The sequence below is a fragment of the Mesitornis unicolor genome, unplaced genomic scaffold (genome assembly GCF_000695765.1).
Source record: "Mesitornis unicolor isolate BGI_N332 unplaced genomic scaffold, ASM69576v1 scaffold35956, whole genome shotgun sequence".
In the NCBI taxonomy this organism is placed as follows: Eukaryota; Metazoa; Chordata; class Aves; order Mesitornithiformes; family Mesitornithidae; genus Mesitornis; species Mesitornis unicolor.
In genome coordinates this window covers 35,204-47,486 of record NW_010192762.1, presented here as the reverse complement: position 1 = coordinate 47,486, position 12,283 = coordinate 35,204, and the positions used below count along the sequence as shown (strand labels likewise).

The 12,283-nt window shown below is 37.2% G+C and overlaps 1 protein-coding gene across 1 annotated transcript in view; it reads left to right on the top strand.

Moving 5' to 3' along the window:
- LARS2 (leucyl-tRNA synthetase 2, mitochondrial) overlaps nucleotides 1-12,283 on the top strand; it is an 81,190-nt gene that overhangs the window by 44,404 nt on the left and 24,503 nt on the right. Inside the window, exons 10-13 of the mRNA XM_010187199.1 lie at nucleotides 1,289-1,404; nucleotides 2,384-2,667; nucleotides 5,825-5,923; nucleotides 8,186-8,323. Coding sequence (XP_010185501.1) covers nucleotides 1,289-1,404; nucleotides 2,384-2,667; nucleotides 5,825-5,923; nucleotides 8,186-8,323 — 637 coding nt within the window. The remainder of the gene's footprint in view (nucleotides 1-1,288; nucleotides 1,405-2,383; nucleotides 2,668-5,824; nucleotides 5,924-8,185; nucleotides 8,324-12,283) is intronic.

Sequence of the window (12,283 nt, the reverse complement as noted above, 5' to 3'; positions counted from 1 at the left end):
AATTAAGATACATACATTATTCTATAATAGGGCCTTGAAATGGCAAGAGCATACATCTGCTGGAAAGATAAAATAGTGAGTCTGTATTTTGCTAGTTAAGGAGTTACTTGTCACAAGGGAGTTTTGCTTGGTTTTCTTTAGCTTTCTGCTTCCAAACTTCGATATATTGACAAAGGTAATGTATAGCAGACATTTCATTGCCTGAAAAAGAAAAAGATTGATAAACTGCTTTTGAATGAAGTCATTTGTGTGTTAATAATTCTATTGTGCTCAGCAATATTCTGAGAGTTTTTGTCTGTAGTTTTCACCAACCTAATGTTGGCATTGACTTGTTGGAATAAGTTTCTTTGCCTTTTAAAGATGACAGCAGTTGTGCAAGATTGTTCAAAATATTAAAGAAATTATCACTGAAAGAAAAAAATATGCAGAAAGATGTATCTCTTTGTGGAAATAATAAATCTGTTAGCATCTCAACGTTATCTTAGAATACATATAATAATAAAGTTAAGAAACTTCTTAACTCACCCTGAAATATAGTCCTCCAAAGTAGAAGAAAGATGTAGGACTGACACAAATAATAAGATGCAAAGGGAAAAATCACATCAGGGCTCTTAAGTACTGTGACTTCTATAACTGACTTGAACAGCAGTAGGAAGTGCTCTCAACAGTTATATTCTGAATAGAAAATTTGTGTTATTTGAATTGTTTTCCTTAGTTTATAAACAAATTACATATTTCATAATAAGTTAAGGGAGTAGTAATGTTAGAGACTGTTGTGTTGTGATACCTTTTAGTAAACTATGAAACTAGAAACAGATTAAGTTTACTATTGAAACAAGAGGACTATTTTGATTATTTGTATAGTACTTGTTTATCATATTATGAAATAGAGTTGAAATTTATATTATTTAAATTATTACATTTTGATAATATAACTGTATTGAAAATTGTGTTATATATCCAAATTTTGTAGCTTTATTTTCAGGCTTTTTCAGAACCATCTGAAAAACAGAAACAGAAACAATCTTCAGCCTTTTCTGATGTAGGACACTGGTGAACATTTGGAGCACAGAGAAACTGAGAAAATGTGTTTGTAGTAATTGCTGCTTGAATTTCACTGCTTCAAGAACATGAAAACATTTTTATTGTTCTTAGATTGTTAAAATCCTTTGAGCAAACGTAAAACATGTGGGAGTGTCATAGAAATAAAATGTTTTATCCTCAAATTGATGATTGATATCCATGTTAGTCAATCACAGAACTGATTTATTTTTTCTCCACCCCTTAGGAATTCCTAGCACAAGTGCAGAAGATGCCGCAGTAGCTAAGAATCTGGGCATTTCTTTCACTGAAGTCATTGAGACATTACCAAATGGTTTGGAGAAAGTAATTAATTCTGCGGAGGTGGGTATACAAGTATAGAGTTCTTCCCAGCTTACATTAACAATGCAAACTAAATCTGTTTTCTCAAGAGTGCCAAATACCTTGTATAATTAAAGGGTTTTTAATTTAATTTTTATTTCAAGAATCAAGCCAGGCTTATGCTACCAAATTTCTAAGAATTATTTAATGATGAAATATGTTGGCTCTTCTGTAGCAATAAAATGAGGGGTTTTTCCTTTTGTATGTGAAAGGAAGGTACAGTATTGGTCTGAGTTTTAGAATGGAAACTGAATAATTAAACCCGTGTCAAAAGTTGATTCTTATTTCATCATCTCAATAGATTTTAAGCTAAGTATTAACATATCGGTCCTTTTTTCCATGTATTCACTGAAATGTGGTGTACGCCTTTATGGTAACATATCTGCCTGAAGTGAAATAGAAATCTGATCATAACATAAATAAGATAAATATAAGATATATATGGTGTTATATATATTGAAAAAAATGCATTTGATAGCAGACACAGAGCTCATTCTGTTACATGACAAGAAGGGTTGAAGTAGTTAAGATGTATGTGAAAGCAAGAATAGAAAAACCTAAAATGAACACGGGAGTAAGCAAGCTGTTCTACCATTCGCATTTCCTCAGTCTCCACCTTGTGTTGGTGATATTCTGGAAGTTTCAATGTACAGCAGTTGATTAAAATATAAGCAGTAACTGCAAGTATCTGCCAATAAAGGCTGAAGGAATCTACAAGACTCTTAGCCACCTTCAGACCATCAAGAACATTATCCTTTGAGGAAGAGATTTTAACTGAGTAGCTGGTATGTGAATAGTCTCTTGAATAGGAGGATGTTAAACAGCAGGAAGTGGGAAATTAATATGAGGCTTATAAACTTTGAGAAATTGCATTTGGGAGTTTTTTTGTCTGTTCTCACATTTTCACTGACAGCAAGTATAAATTTTTCTTTCTTTTTCTGCTTCTGTCTTTTTCAATCAGATCACAGGCATGACTCGGCAGGAGGCTTTGGAAGCTATTACCCAGCAGGCCAGAAATAAAAGAATAGGTGGAGACCTAACTAGTGACAAACTAAAAGACTGGTTAATATCTCGGCAGCGGTACTGGGGAACACCTATTCCTATCATTCATTGCCAGACATGCGGCACTGTCCCTGTACCTTATGAAGACTTACCTGTGGTGTTGCCCAATGTAACCACTTTCACAGGAAAGGGAGCCTCACCTTTGGAAACTGCTTCGGAATGGGTGAATTGCTCCTGTCCAAGGTAAGTCAATGCTGCATTTCCTGCAGACTGAGTGAGATCACTTCGTACCTGCCTGTTTCTTGTGCTCTGTGCGTAGACGTTGACAACTGACCACTCTGAGCCAGGGTTACTACTCCAGAATGATGTTTAGCTTGACCCAGCATAGGGTTTTTTGTCTTATGTACTTTGTATAACTCCTTTTTTGCAACACAGACACCCATTGCTATTTCTTCATAAACAAGCTGAAGCAAAGCTCACTGTTTTTAAGGTGGAGGAAGGAAAAAAGGGAAAAAAGAATTATTTTCTTCCTGTCCTCCATTTCTTAAGAGTATTTCTCACTTCATTTACTACAAGAATTTTCATTATCTTTCACTGGCAGAGCTCATATAAAGCTTATAATGATTACTGAATTATTTCCTTTTGCTAAGGAAGCTAACATCATGCTTATTTTCTTAGCAATAGTCTGACAATAAAATATTTCCTCAGCTATGTAATTCTTTATCATGAAGGATCACGTTCACTGTATATTAGAAATAGCAGCATGCAACTCAGATTGAAGGAGACACTAAGTGTGTGCATCTTGTCAGTGTTGTAATCTTTATTGTTTGTATTCCAGCTGTTTAAGAAATAAAAGCTCCTAAATTAAGTAGTGAGAGATGTGTCATGAAAATCAGTTGTCTAATCTTGACAGCTGCTTAGATAATCTATACACTGGTGTTTGCATGCAGGTTCTGCAGAAGAACTGGTAGAACACGAAGTTTTTCTTCAGCAGTGCAAAGCGATGATGCTGCTGACAGACCAAATGAGGAGTACGTTATTGGGCTGCCAGGCAGGGGAATCAGACATATAAACGGCATTAGGGCTCTCATTGATAATGCAGCGGTTTCATAACATCTCACTGTATTTTAACATTTGCAGGATACAGTATCAGTGGGGTTTTCATTTCTAATTAGGTAGCTTACGCACAGCAGTTCAGTGGTTCTCTGGGAATATGTATTTTGATGTTTGTTGAAAACATGTATTTTATGTAAAACACACATTTACTTCCGTGTTTCTGCATATGAAATTTCTTCTCAGATACGCCTATTTGAATTATATATAGTTAGTGTATTTTAAAGTGTGACTCTTGCAGGGAAGCCTTACTAAACAAGATCCACAGGTTTAGTAAAATCCCTAGAAATGTCTTGGTCTACAATTCCTAATTTCAACTGAAATTTTTTCCTGATGCTACTGAAAGTCACTGTCTGCACTCCTGGCTTCCTCCTGACCTTATTTCAAAAATTATATTGTTGTTTACAAGGCAACAAGGTACTTTTGATGTATAGTATATGATGTATAACCCTATAGTTTCTGGATAGTTATTTTGTCTGCCCTACTTAGAAGTCAGTCAAGGGCATTTGTTTTGTCAGACATAAAGGCGTACAGGATTAGTTTCTCGGCCTAAAATGTGTTAGTTTGCTGAAATTAACTTTCTATTTTAAATTCTTATCTTTATTTGGCTTCTTAATTCTCACCTAGTTGACCACTGTCTTCAGTATTGCTCATCCATATGTCTGCTACGCTTCCAAATCCTTTGAGCTATTGCCTTTGTGTGTGCAATCTTCCTTGGATTTTCTTGCTCTGAGAAATTACATCATCCCTTCATTCAGTCATTCTCTCCGGCAATAGGTTTTTTTCGTTAGTTGTATTTAATATCTACAATTAATAAGGAAAGCAAGATGGAAATATACAAAAGTCTGTGAGTATTTGAGACACAATAATGTAAGCAATCATAAATGGGAGGAGATGCCCAAGTTACTCATTGTTATACAAGTCAAGGTAATTGTGTTAGTTTTCTGAAGATTATCTAATGAGATTACAGTATTGTGCCTGTTGTACAAATTTTGAAAGATGTCCATGCTGTCTGTGTCCTAGTGAGCCATGTCCATTTAGAGTAGAGGCAGCATCAGAGGCATGAAGCATATACAGTTATGGTTCAATGACTGTAAAGTGTTCTTGCTGTTGACTGAAAAGCCATTCTGTTTCAATATTAATACAGTATTATTTTTTCCATTGAAAAAAATAATTGCTGGTAGAGAAGGACCTGGGGCAGAGACAGAGAGAAGGCAAATGTTAATTGGTGATACTCTTCTAAACTTGCCTCAACAAGCCAACCTGAAATATCAGGCAGACAGGCAGATACATGTTGCAGCTCAGTTATCAAGCCTGATCACAGACTAAATACGCAGTTGGAAAATATTAAATAGCTAGTGCCCATTATTACATATATTTCTTACACACATACATACATTGAAATGTACATACATTTATAAATTGCATACATTTGTTACATATAGCCAGTGGTATTTATGTGCAAGTTTGTCACAGGTTGCAAAGTTTTATTTATATTAGAATATTGCCATTGTTTTAATGGTAAGAGTTTTTAAGGGTTAATTTACAACAAATGAAAGTTCATTAAATGCAATTATTGGGTCCTACAAACAAATATTCAGGTAGAACTAGTGGAAAATAACCTGAGCTTCTAAAGTTTATTTGAAAAGTGTTTTTCAGGGCTGCCAGTAAAACTCCACACAAAAATTGATTTGCTTTAATCACTAATTTAAAATTGTTTGACAGGGTCTAGAAGAGACTTGCTACACCTTAGCGGAAGCTGAAATTAAACTAAGTTTATTTTTTCTAGAGATGATAAATGAAATTTTGTTGTACAGACAATCAGAGAGGCAATCACTTGCTCCGTCTGCTGAATGTTTATAAAATGATTTGTCTGCTGGTACCTAGTGTGTGATATATATTCAGTACCCATTAACTTTATGGCAAAGTACATTTTATGATTATCTTTGGTTTTGTTTGTTGGGTTTTCTTAAATGGCAATTCTAAAAAATTACAGGAACATATGATTGAGGGCCATGTCTAGTGCAGCGCTGTCTTCTCCTATTGCTTGGTGTTAGAGCTGTTCAGGCTCCTTTTTGGTTTGTATTTATTTTGGTTTGGGAGGGAGAGGGAAGGAGAGTGGGCCCTGTTACTGGTTTTGAGCTTTTTCTGGCCATGTCACTCTTCAGACTGTTTGGACTTGTTCAGTTTTCAATCTAAATGTCTTCATGGCCACTCTATACACAGTTGTATTTTTCCAAGCTTGTCACTTAGCTAAAAATACCTCTTGTCCGTCTCTCTTGTTCAGGTGTAAGGCAGCAGCACGGCGAGAAATTGACACCATGGATACATTTGTTGATTCTGCTTGGTACTACCTGAGGTACACTGACCCTCACAACACGGACAGGTGAGGCCCATTGGGTTGGGCATCGGGTGGGCCAGCCTGTTTCACAGAATAGAATGAAAGGAAGAAAGAAAGAGGGAAGAGGCCAAATACTTCAGTGCTTCCAGCTCCTAACTGCCTTTGCAGAAGGTGGCGTAAACCCCCGGGCTGCCCTGATTTTGTGCCCATACTGCAGCCTGAGCACAGCACAGGGTGGACTAGGAATTGCTCTAAATGTGTGGCGTTTGGTTGCTTCCATGCCAGGAGATTTACAAGAGCAAGATGTATTGCCACAACTGTGTAAGCACAGGAGCGACAGGGCAAGAGGCTGAACTTTATGTGGCAGGTCATTATGGGGCAGGGCACAGAGGAAACATTCAGCTCTGTAGTAAGTTGTGTGGAGGGTACTCTCCCTGGCAATACACTGAGTGTGGACAGACAGTGCTTTTCCACCAGTAAGAAGAGGAATAGCCTGGTCTAACATCCAGCTGCCAAGAACAGCACCCTCGTTTCTCTCCTTTTGAATTCTGGTAACTCTCGCTACTTCCCCGTGCACAGACCTGAAGTGAAGTGGCATCACAACAAGCGCCTGCTGTGTCGACACTTTGACTATATGCATAATTAATGAAAGGAGATTTTTCATGTGCTGTGTATCAGTGCCTGCAGCATGCAGAGTGTGGGAAGATAGATGTGGTTACTTAGCTGGTTTTTCTGCTTCATAATCGGCCTTTAGTAACGCTGCCAATGGCACTGTTTTTTCCAAAGAGGAATTAGTGGAACAGCTCTACTATGTAGTCTGAGGAAGACAGAAAGAGTTGCATTTTTTATTGTTATGACATATAGGGCTGATTTGGGATTTATTGTTTGTTTGTTTCTTTGTTATCCAGAGCAGTGTCTGGGTAAATACTGCATATCAAGTGATTTAGTATAGCTGAGCAAATTTTTTTAATTTTTTTTTTGTATTGGCATCACCGTTTTAATTTAACTAAAGAAGTATCTTCATTTTTAAGTATTCTTAATAATGCTTTTATTTCACTTTAATTGTAATTATTTTCTACTGATACTGCAACTTTATTATTAATATTATTAGGTTATGCAGACTGCTTTCTCTCCAGTGACAGTTTAAAATATTTTTTTTGTGCATGGACAAAAGGGACTTTTCCAGAAGTTGAAGATTAAATTGTCAGATGTAACATTCAGCTGTAGAAATAACAGCTTAGTATAGCTAAATCTGTTTTATATTGAAATAATGTTTTTATGGACTTTGCACTAGATCCCTACATCCATATGATTTATTTATTTGTTGGGGGTTTATTAGCTAAGCTGGGTATACATAAACCCTTTATTTCTGTAAGTCATATTTCACAGCTCTAGAATTTGGGAGAACTACTCTGTTGATTTTGAACCCTGTGAACAAATTAGTTTGTATTTATTCCACTAAAGAGACGAATCCCAGCTTCACTATTTGCTTCTGGGCTCATCTGTGAGGAAAAAAAGTGTTGTTATTACAAAAACTACAGATGGAATAATCAAACAAGCTGACAAAACAAACTATTTGTTAGAACGGGGCCTTAAAGCATACATTAAAGAGGAATATACATACAAATGGTATTTTGAAGGCAGGAGCCTGTTACAGGAGACAACAGTATTTAATGAAGCAGTAAGCAATGCTAGGAAACCATGCAGGTGACCTCCAATGACATAGTAAATATGCTCGAAATGGCAAATTTACTGTAAATTCATAGAGTGTACTTCAGTTGGAGTACGATGACCCATCTGACTCTTCAAAATGTTTTGCAACCTTACAGTGAACTGCTTCATTGCCCCCTAATGGCAACAATGCAAACCTCTGATTTACAAAAAATCAACTGTTTTTGAGTAGGCAGGTCTTTTGTCTTTCACTGTAATACTTTTGTATGTAAAACTAGATAAATACTAAAAAATTTAAAGGCTAGCCACAGGGTATTTATGCAAGAAGTCATTTACAGAACAAGCAAATATTTTCATCGTTTTCTCAGGTGACATATGTGAAATCATAGTTGCTTCCCAATATACGAAAATAATATTTTTGTGGATCTGCTTTTCAGAGGCAATTAAAATTTTGTCTATAATTTAATAAGAATATCACTTCTTAAAAATTAAAGAGATCTGATAGCAAAATAAATGTTTTATTACAGATGTATAGTTCTCAGTAAGCAGTGGTGTCTATTCAAGTATAAGAGCTACTTCAGCAGATATTATCTTTCTTTTCCCTACTGTATTTTTATTATAATTGTGTTTTTTCAGGCCCTTTAACAGTGACTTAGCAGACTACTGGATGCCTGTGGACTTGTACATCGGAGGAAAGGAGCATGCAGTTATGCACTTATTCTATGCAAGGTTTTTCAGCCATTTTTGCCATGACCTAAAGATGACAAAACACAAGTAAGACTTGTATATTTCTATAAAAATCTTTCATATTTCGATTGACTAGCAAGAGTGTTAGTGGATACTGTTATGATGATAGAACATTATATTGGATAAGCCTGAATTTTCTTGCTTGTCAGTCTTGGCTAACTACTTGGTTTCTCAAGAGTCAGTTGCATTTTTTGTATGCATACATACATAGCATTTTTATTACGTGAGTATTAACTGGCTCAGAGCAAGTGATGAAATGTTGCTGTAGATTTTCAGCCTGCAAAAGCTTTCATAAACTAGTAACTTCAGGCACTCTCAGTAGTGCTGTTATTTCAAATTAGGTAACTTCATACCCAGTAATACCATTAATTTCAGCAGAACCATGCATATGTAGAAAAAAAGCACTCTATAATTCACTCTAGTATTGGAGCTGAACAAAACAGTTATTGAGAAGCAAAAGCAGTATATGTGTCTGTTGTCAATTTACTTTTTTATTTAATGAATTTTATATAATTACTTTTAACTACTCTTATAGTTAGCTGATGCTGCTGTAGCCTAATTCATTATCCTCTGTTTTGGTTAGAGGTCAAGTCTGAGGCAGGAAGGTAAGTCATCTGCTGTTCTGTTCTTGGTCCTCAGGTTCTCAGGTTGACATCCCCATTTCCACTGACATTCTGCCCCTTTTTTACCCTAAAATGCCATCACAGAAATGCCTCAACAGGCAGGATACTGGTGTCAGAATACTGAAATACTGCCCCATGCTCTGTCCAGTTCTTCCATCAGCAGGGACTTTTGAATAGATTGAGTCAAAATGAGTGATCCCATGAGAGTAATTTCAGTAATCTTTAGTAATCTTCAGAAATCTTCAGCAATTTCTTAGCTGGCAACTTGTATGCATTCATTCTTTACTAGTATCCACTCTAAAAACTTCATGTAAAAGAGGAATCTACATATACATGGCACTGAACTCTCTTGGGTGCAGCAGCTTTGCTACAAAACTAGAACTTAAGAAGCTGTGCTCCAGAAAAAGATGAACTCATTAGTGGAGCCAGCAGAATATTTCAGTGAGTTATTTCATAATCATTTGATTAAAGCAGGCAATGTGTTTTCATCACTTGTTCTTGCCTGCAAAATAGTTTGCATGGAAGGCTGCATTTGAGATTTTGGTTGTGGATGTTTTGTGTACCTGTGTTTCACCCCATTGTCTCCAGCTTGCACAGCTGCAGCGGGAAGGCTGTTCCTTCTCTGAGGCAGTAGACCTCTCAAGGCAGATCCTTTCTGTCATAGGCACCATTCCTTTAAGCAGAGAATTTCAGACCTTTTCCATGCAACCAATTTCAGGCTTATCAGTTCCACAGAAGACTTTACAGTCCTAATCTATCAGCCATTTAGTGGAGCTGTAACACACAGCAGCAAAATGTTCTTTTGCTAATCAAATTCTTCCACCTCCCAAAACAACATTAACTAAGATGGCTGAAGTATTGTCACTGGAAACAGACCACAAGAAAGGAGAGGTTTGCTTGGAAATTAAGTGGTCCACTCTGGTGTGCAAGAAAATGAGAAGGCCTGGAAAGAGTCCAGTTTGGCTGAAAAGGGACCTTCTGAGTGAGCTCAAGCACAAGAAATGGATGGAAAGGGGAAGCAAGGATGAGCTACCCTTGGAATCACAGCTGAGGCCAATTGTATTTAACACCATCAACAACTTGGGCAGTGCAACAAAGTGTACCCTCAGCAAGTTCATTGCTCACTGGGAGAAGATTGATATTCTGGATGGCAGGGCTGCAAAGCAAAGGACTTTGGCAAGTTGGAGAAGCAAGTCTGAAGTGCTGACAGGAATCTCATGAAGTTCCACAAAGGCAAATGCAGGGCTCTGTACATGGAGCAGATTACCCACAGAAGCAGACAGGGCTGGGCCAGCTGTGTGAGAAGCACAATAGAGAAGGGCTGTGGAGGTCTTGGTGAACACCAAGTTAGATGTGAGTCAGCAGTAGGCCTGAGAGTGTACTGGGCTGCATTAGCAAAAGCATGTCTAGCTTTGATTATCTCTGCTTATCACTCAGGAAGTCACATCAGGAATACTGTGTCTAATTCAGAGGCATCTGAGACTTTATAAAACTGGGGAGGGTCCAGTGGAGAGGGACTAAGGTGGTCAGGTGCTGAAGCTTGTGTCGTATAAGGAGAGGCTAAGGGAGTTAGGTGTGTTCACCCTGGAGACGAGAAGGCTAAGGTGAGAGTCTAATTGCAGTCTACTACAGGAGGACTACAAAGAAGATGGAACCAGACTCTTCTCAGAGATGTACAGAGCAAGGAAAAGAGTAACAGTCACAAATTGCAGTGAGGTCCTACTGGATAGAAGGAAAATAATTTTGACAGTGAAGGTGGTCATACTGGAACAGTTTGACCAGAGAGGTTGTGGCATCTCCATCACTGGATGTTTTCAAAACTCAGCTGGACAAGGCCCTGAGCAACCTGAAGTTAGGGGTTGGACCAAATGATCTCCAAAGATCCCTTTCAACCTACATTATTTTAAGAGTCTCTGATTCTTTAGCTATGTGAATTTGCAATGTGTTTTGTTCATACTCCACTGTGACAGAGCAGTAGCACCAAAGCACTGTGCCTAGAGTGCTCTAAATATGGTAAATTGGTGAAAAAACCCTCTTCAGTGAAATAAATGCTCAAGAAGCACTGACTCTGTCTAGTGACAATAGCAGAGAAAATCAAAATTGCTTTCTGTAGAAATAGTTTGCAAGAGTGTGGAGAATTCCTTTGAGGCCATATACAATCTCAAAAACTGCTGCACGTGTTAGGATATGTTACAGCATTGCCCCTAGGATCTGTTGTATGTATTGCTTATACATGTATTCGGAATACAAGATGACTGTAACAAATTCATCATCATGTCCAAAGTTGTTTGCTTGCTTTAACTCTATGAACTTATATTAGGTGCTTTTAAGCCATGAAGTCAAATTAGGATTTTGTTCTGATAAGGAAATCTCAACTCCTTTATAAATATTACCATGTGTCTTAAATATGGTTTAGCATTGGTCAGAAGCCACTTTTGCTCAGTCTTCTGTCTTGTCTTTCTGCTCAAGGGCTAGTCTGAGATGTCTGAAAAGGGTGATTAGAAACAAGTTTCTTGTTATGAAGCTTAAAGTCATGGTGTCAAAGCCCACAGCTCCAAGGGAAAACATTAAAATATTGCAAAACACTGCCCTCTCGTGCATTTACAATCTTTCTGTAGTAGCTCAGATCTTGTTCACTGATTAAATTAGTAAAATTCTGCTACATCTTGGTTAATGAGAGCTGCCACCACTTGAAGAGTTGTCTAGTATCCTGACCAATTTTTGTGATTCTCCTATTAATCTGTAGTAATTTTTCATTTTGATAGGTTTTCTTCATGAAAAATTTCATTGTTTGGCTCCTGTCCACTGACTTTCCAATACATTGAAATATTTCCTGATAGTCTTTAAAATTCTCTATTAATGGCTATTCTTATAATAGTGAAGTTGAAAACAAAAGTTTAACATTTCATAGTTTAGATTTTCAAAGAGATCTCTTCACATATGATACATATTGTTACAATAGAAATATTACAAGTCATTCATTTATAGATGTCACACATGCTTTCATAGAAGATGCAGTGTTTATAGGCATCTATCGACATCTGTAAAGATGTTAATATAAATATCCCCTGAAGATGGGGCATGATCTTTTATTTTATTTTTTCTTAATGCATTGAACTGGAGATGGTGAGAAGTGCAGCTCATTTCCTCACTAATGACAAGGCAGAATAAATGTCACATGTACCAATGCCCAGAGGGTGCTAACAGATTAAGCCCAAATTGATGTCATTTTGGTTTAGCAATCTGGTCCGTAAAGTGCATTGGTTCTGGAATTAATTCTGAAGGCAGGCAGCCCTCCCAGCTGTGACCACCGCTGGGAGAGGGGCCAGGTAGGCAGCTGGGGCCAGCTACCTTCTCATCTGCT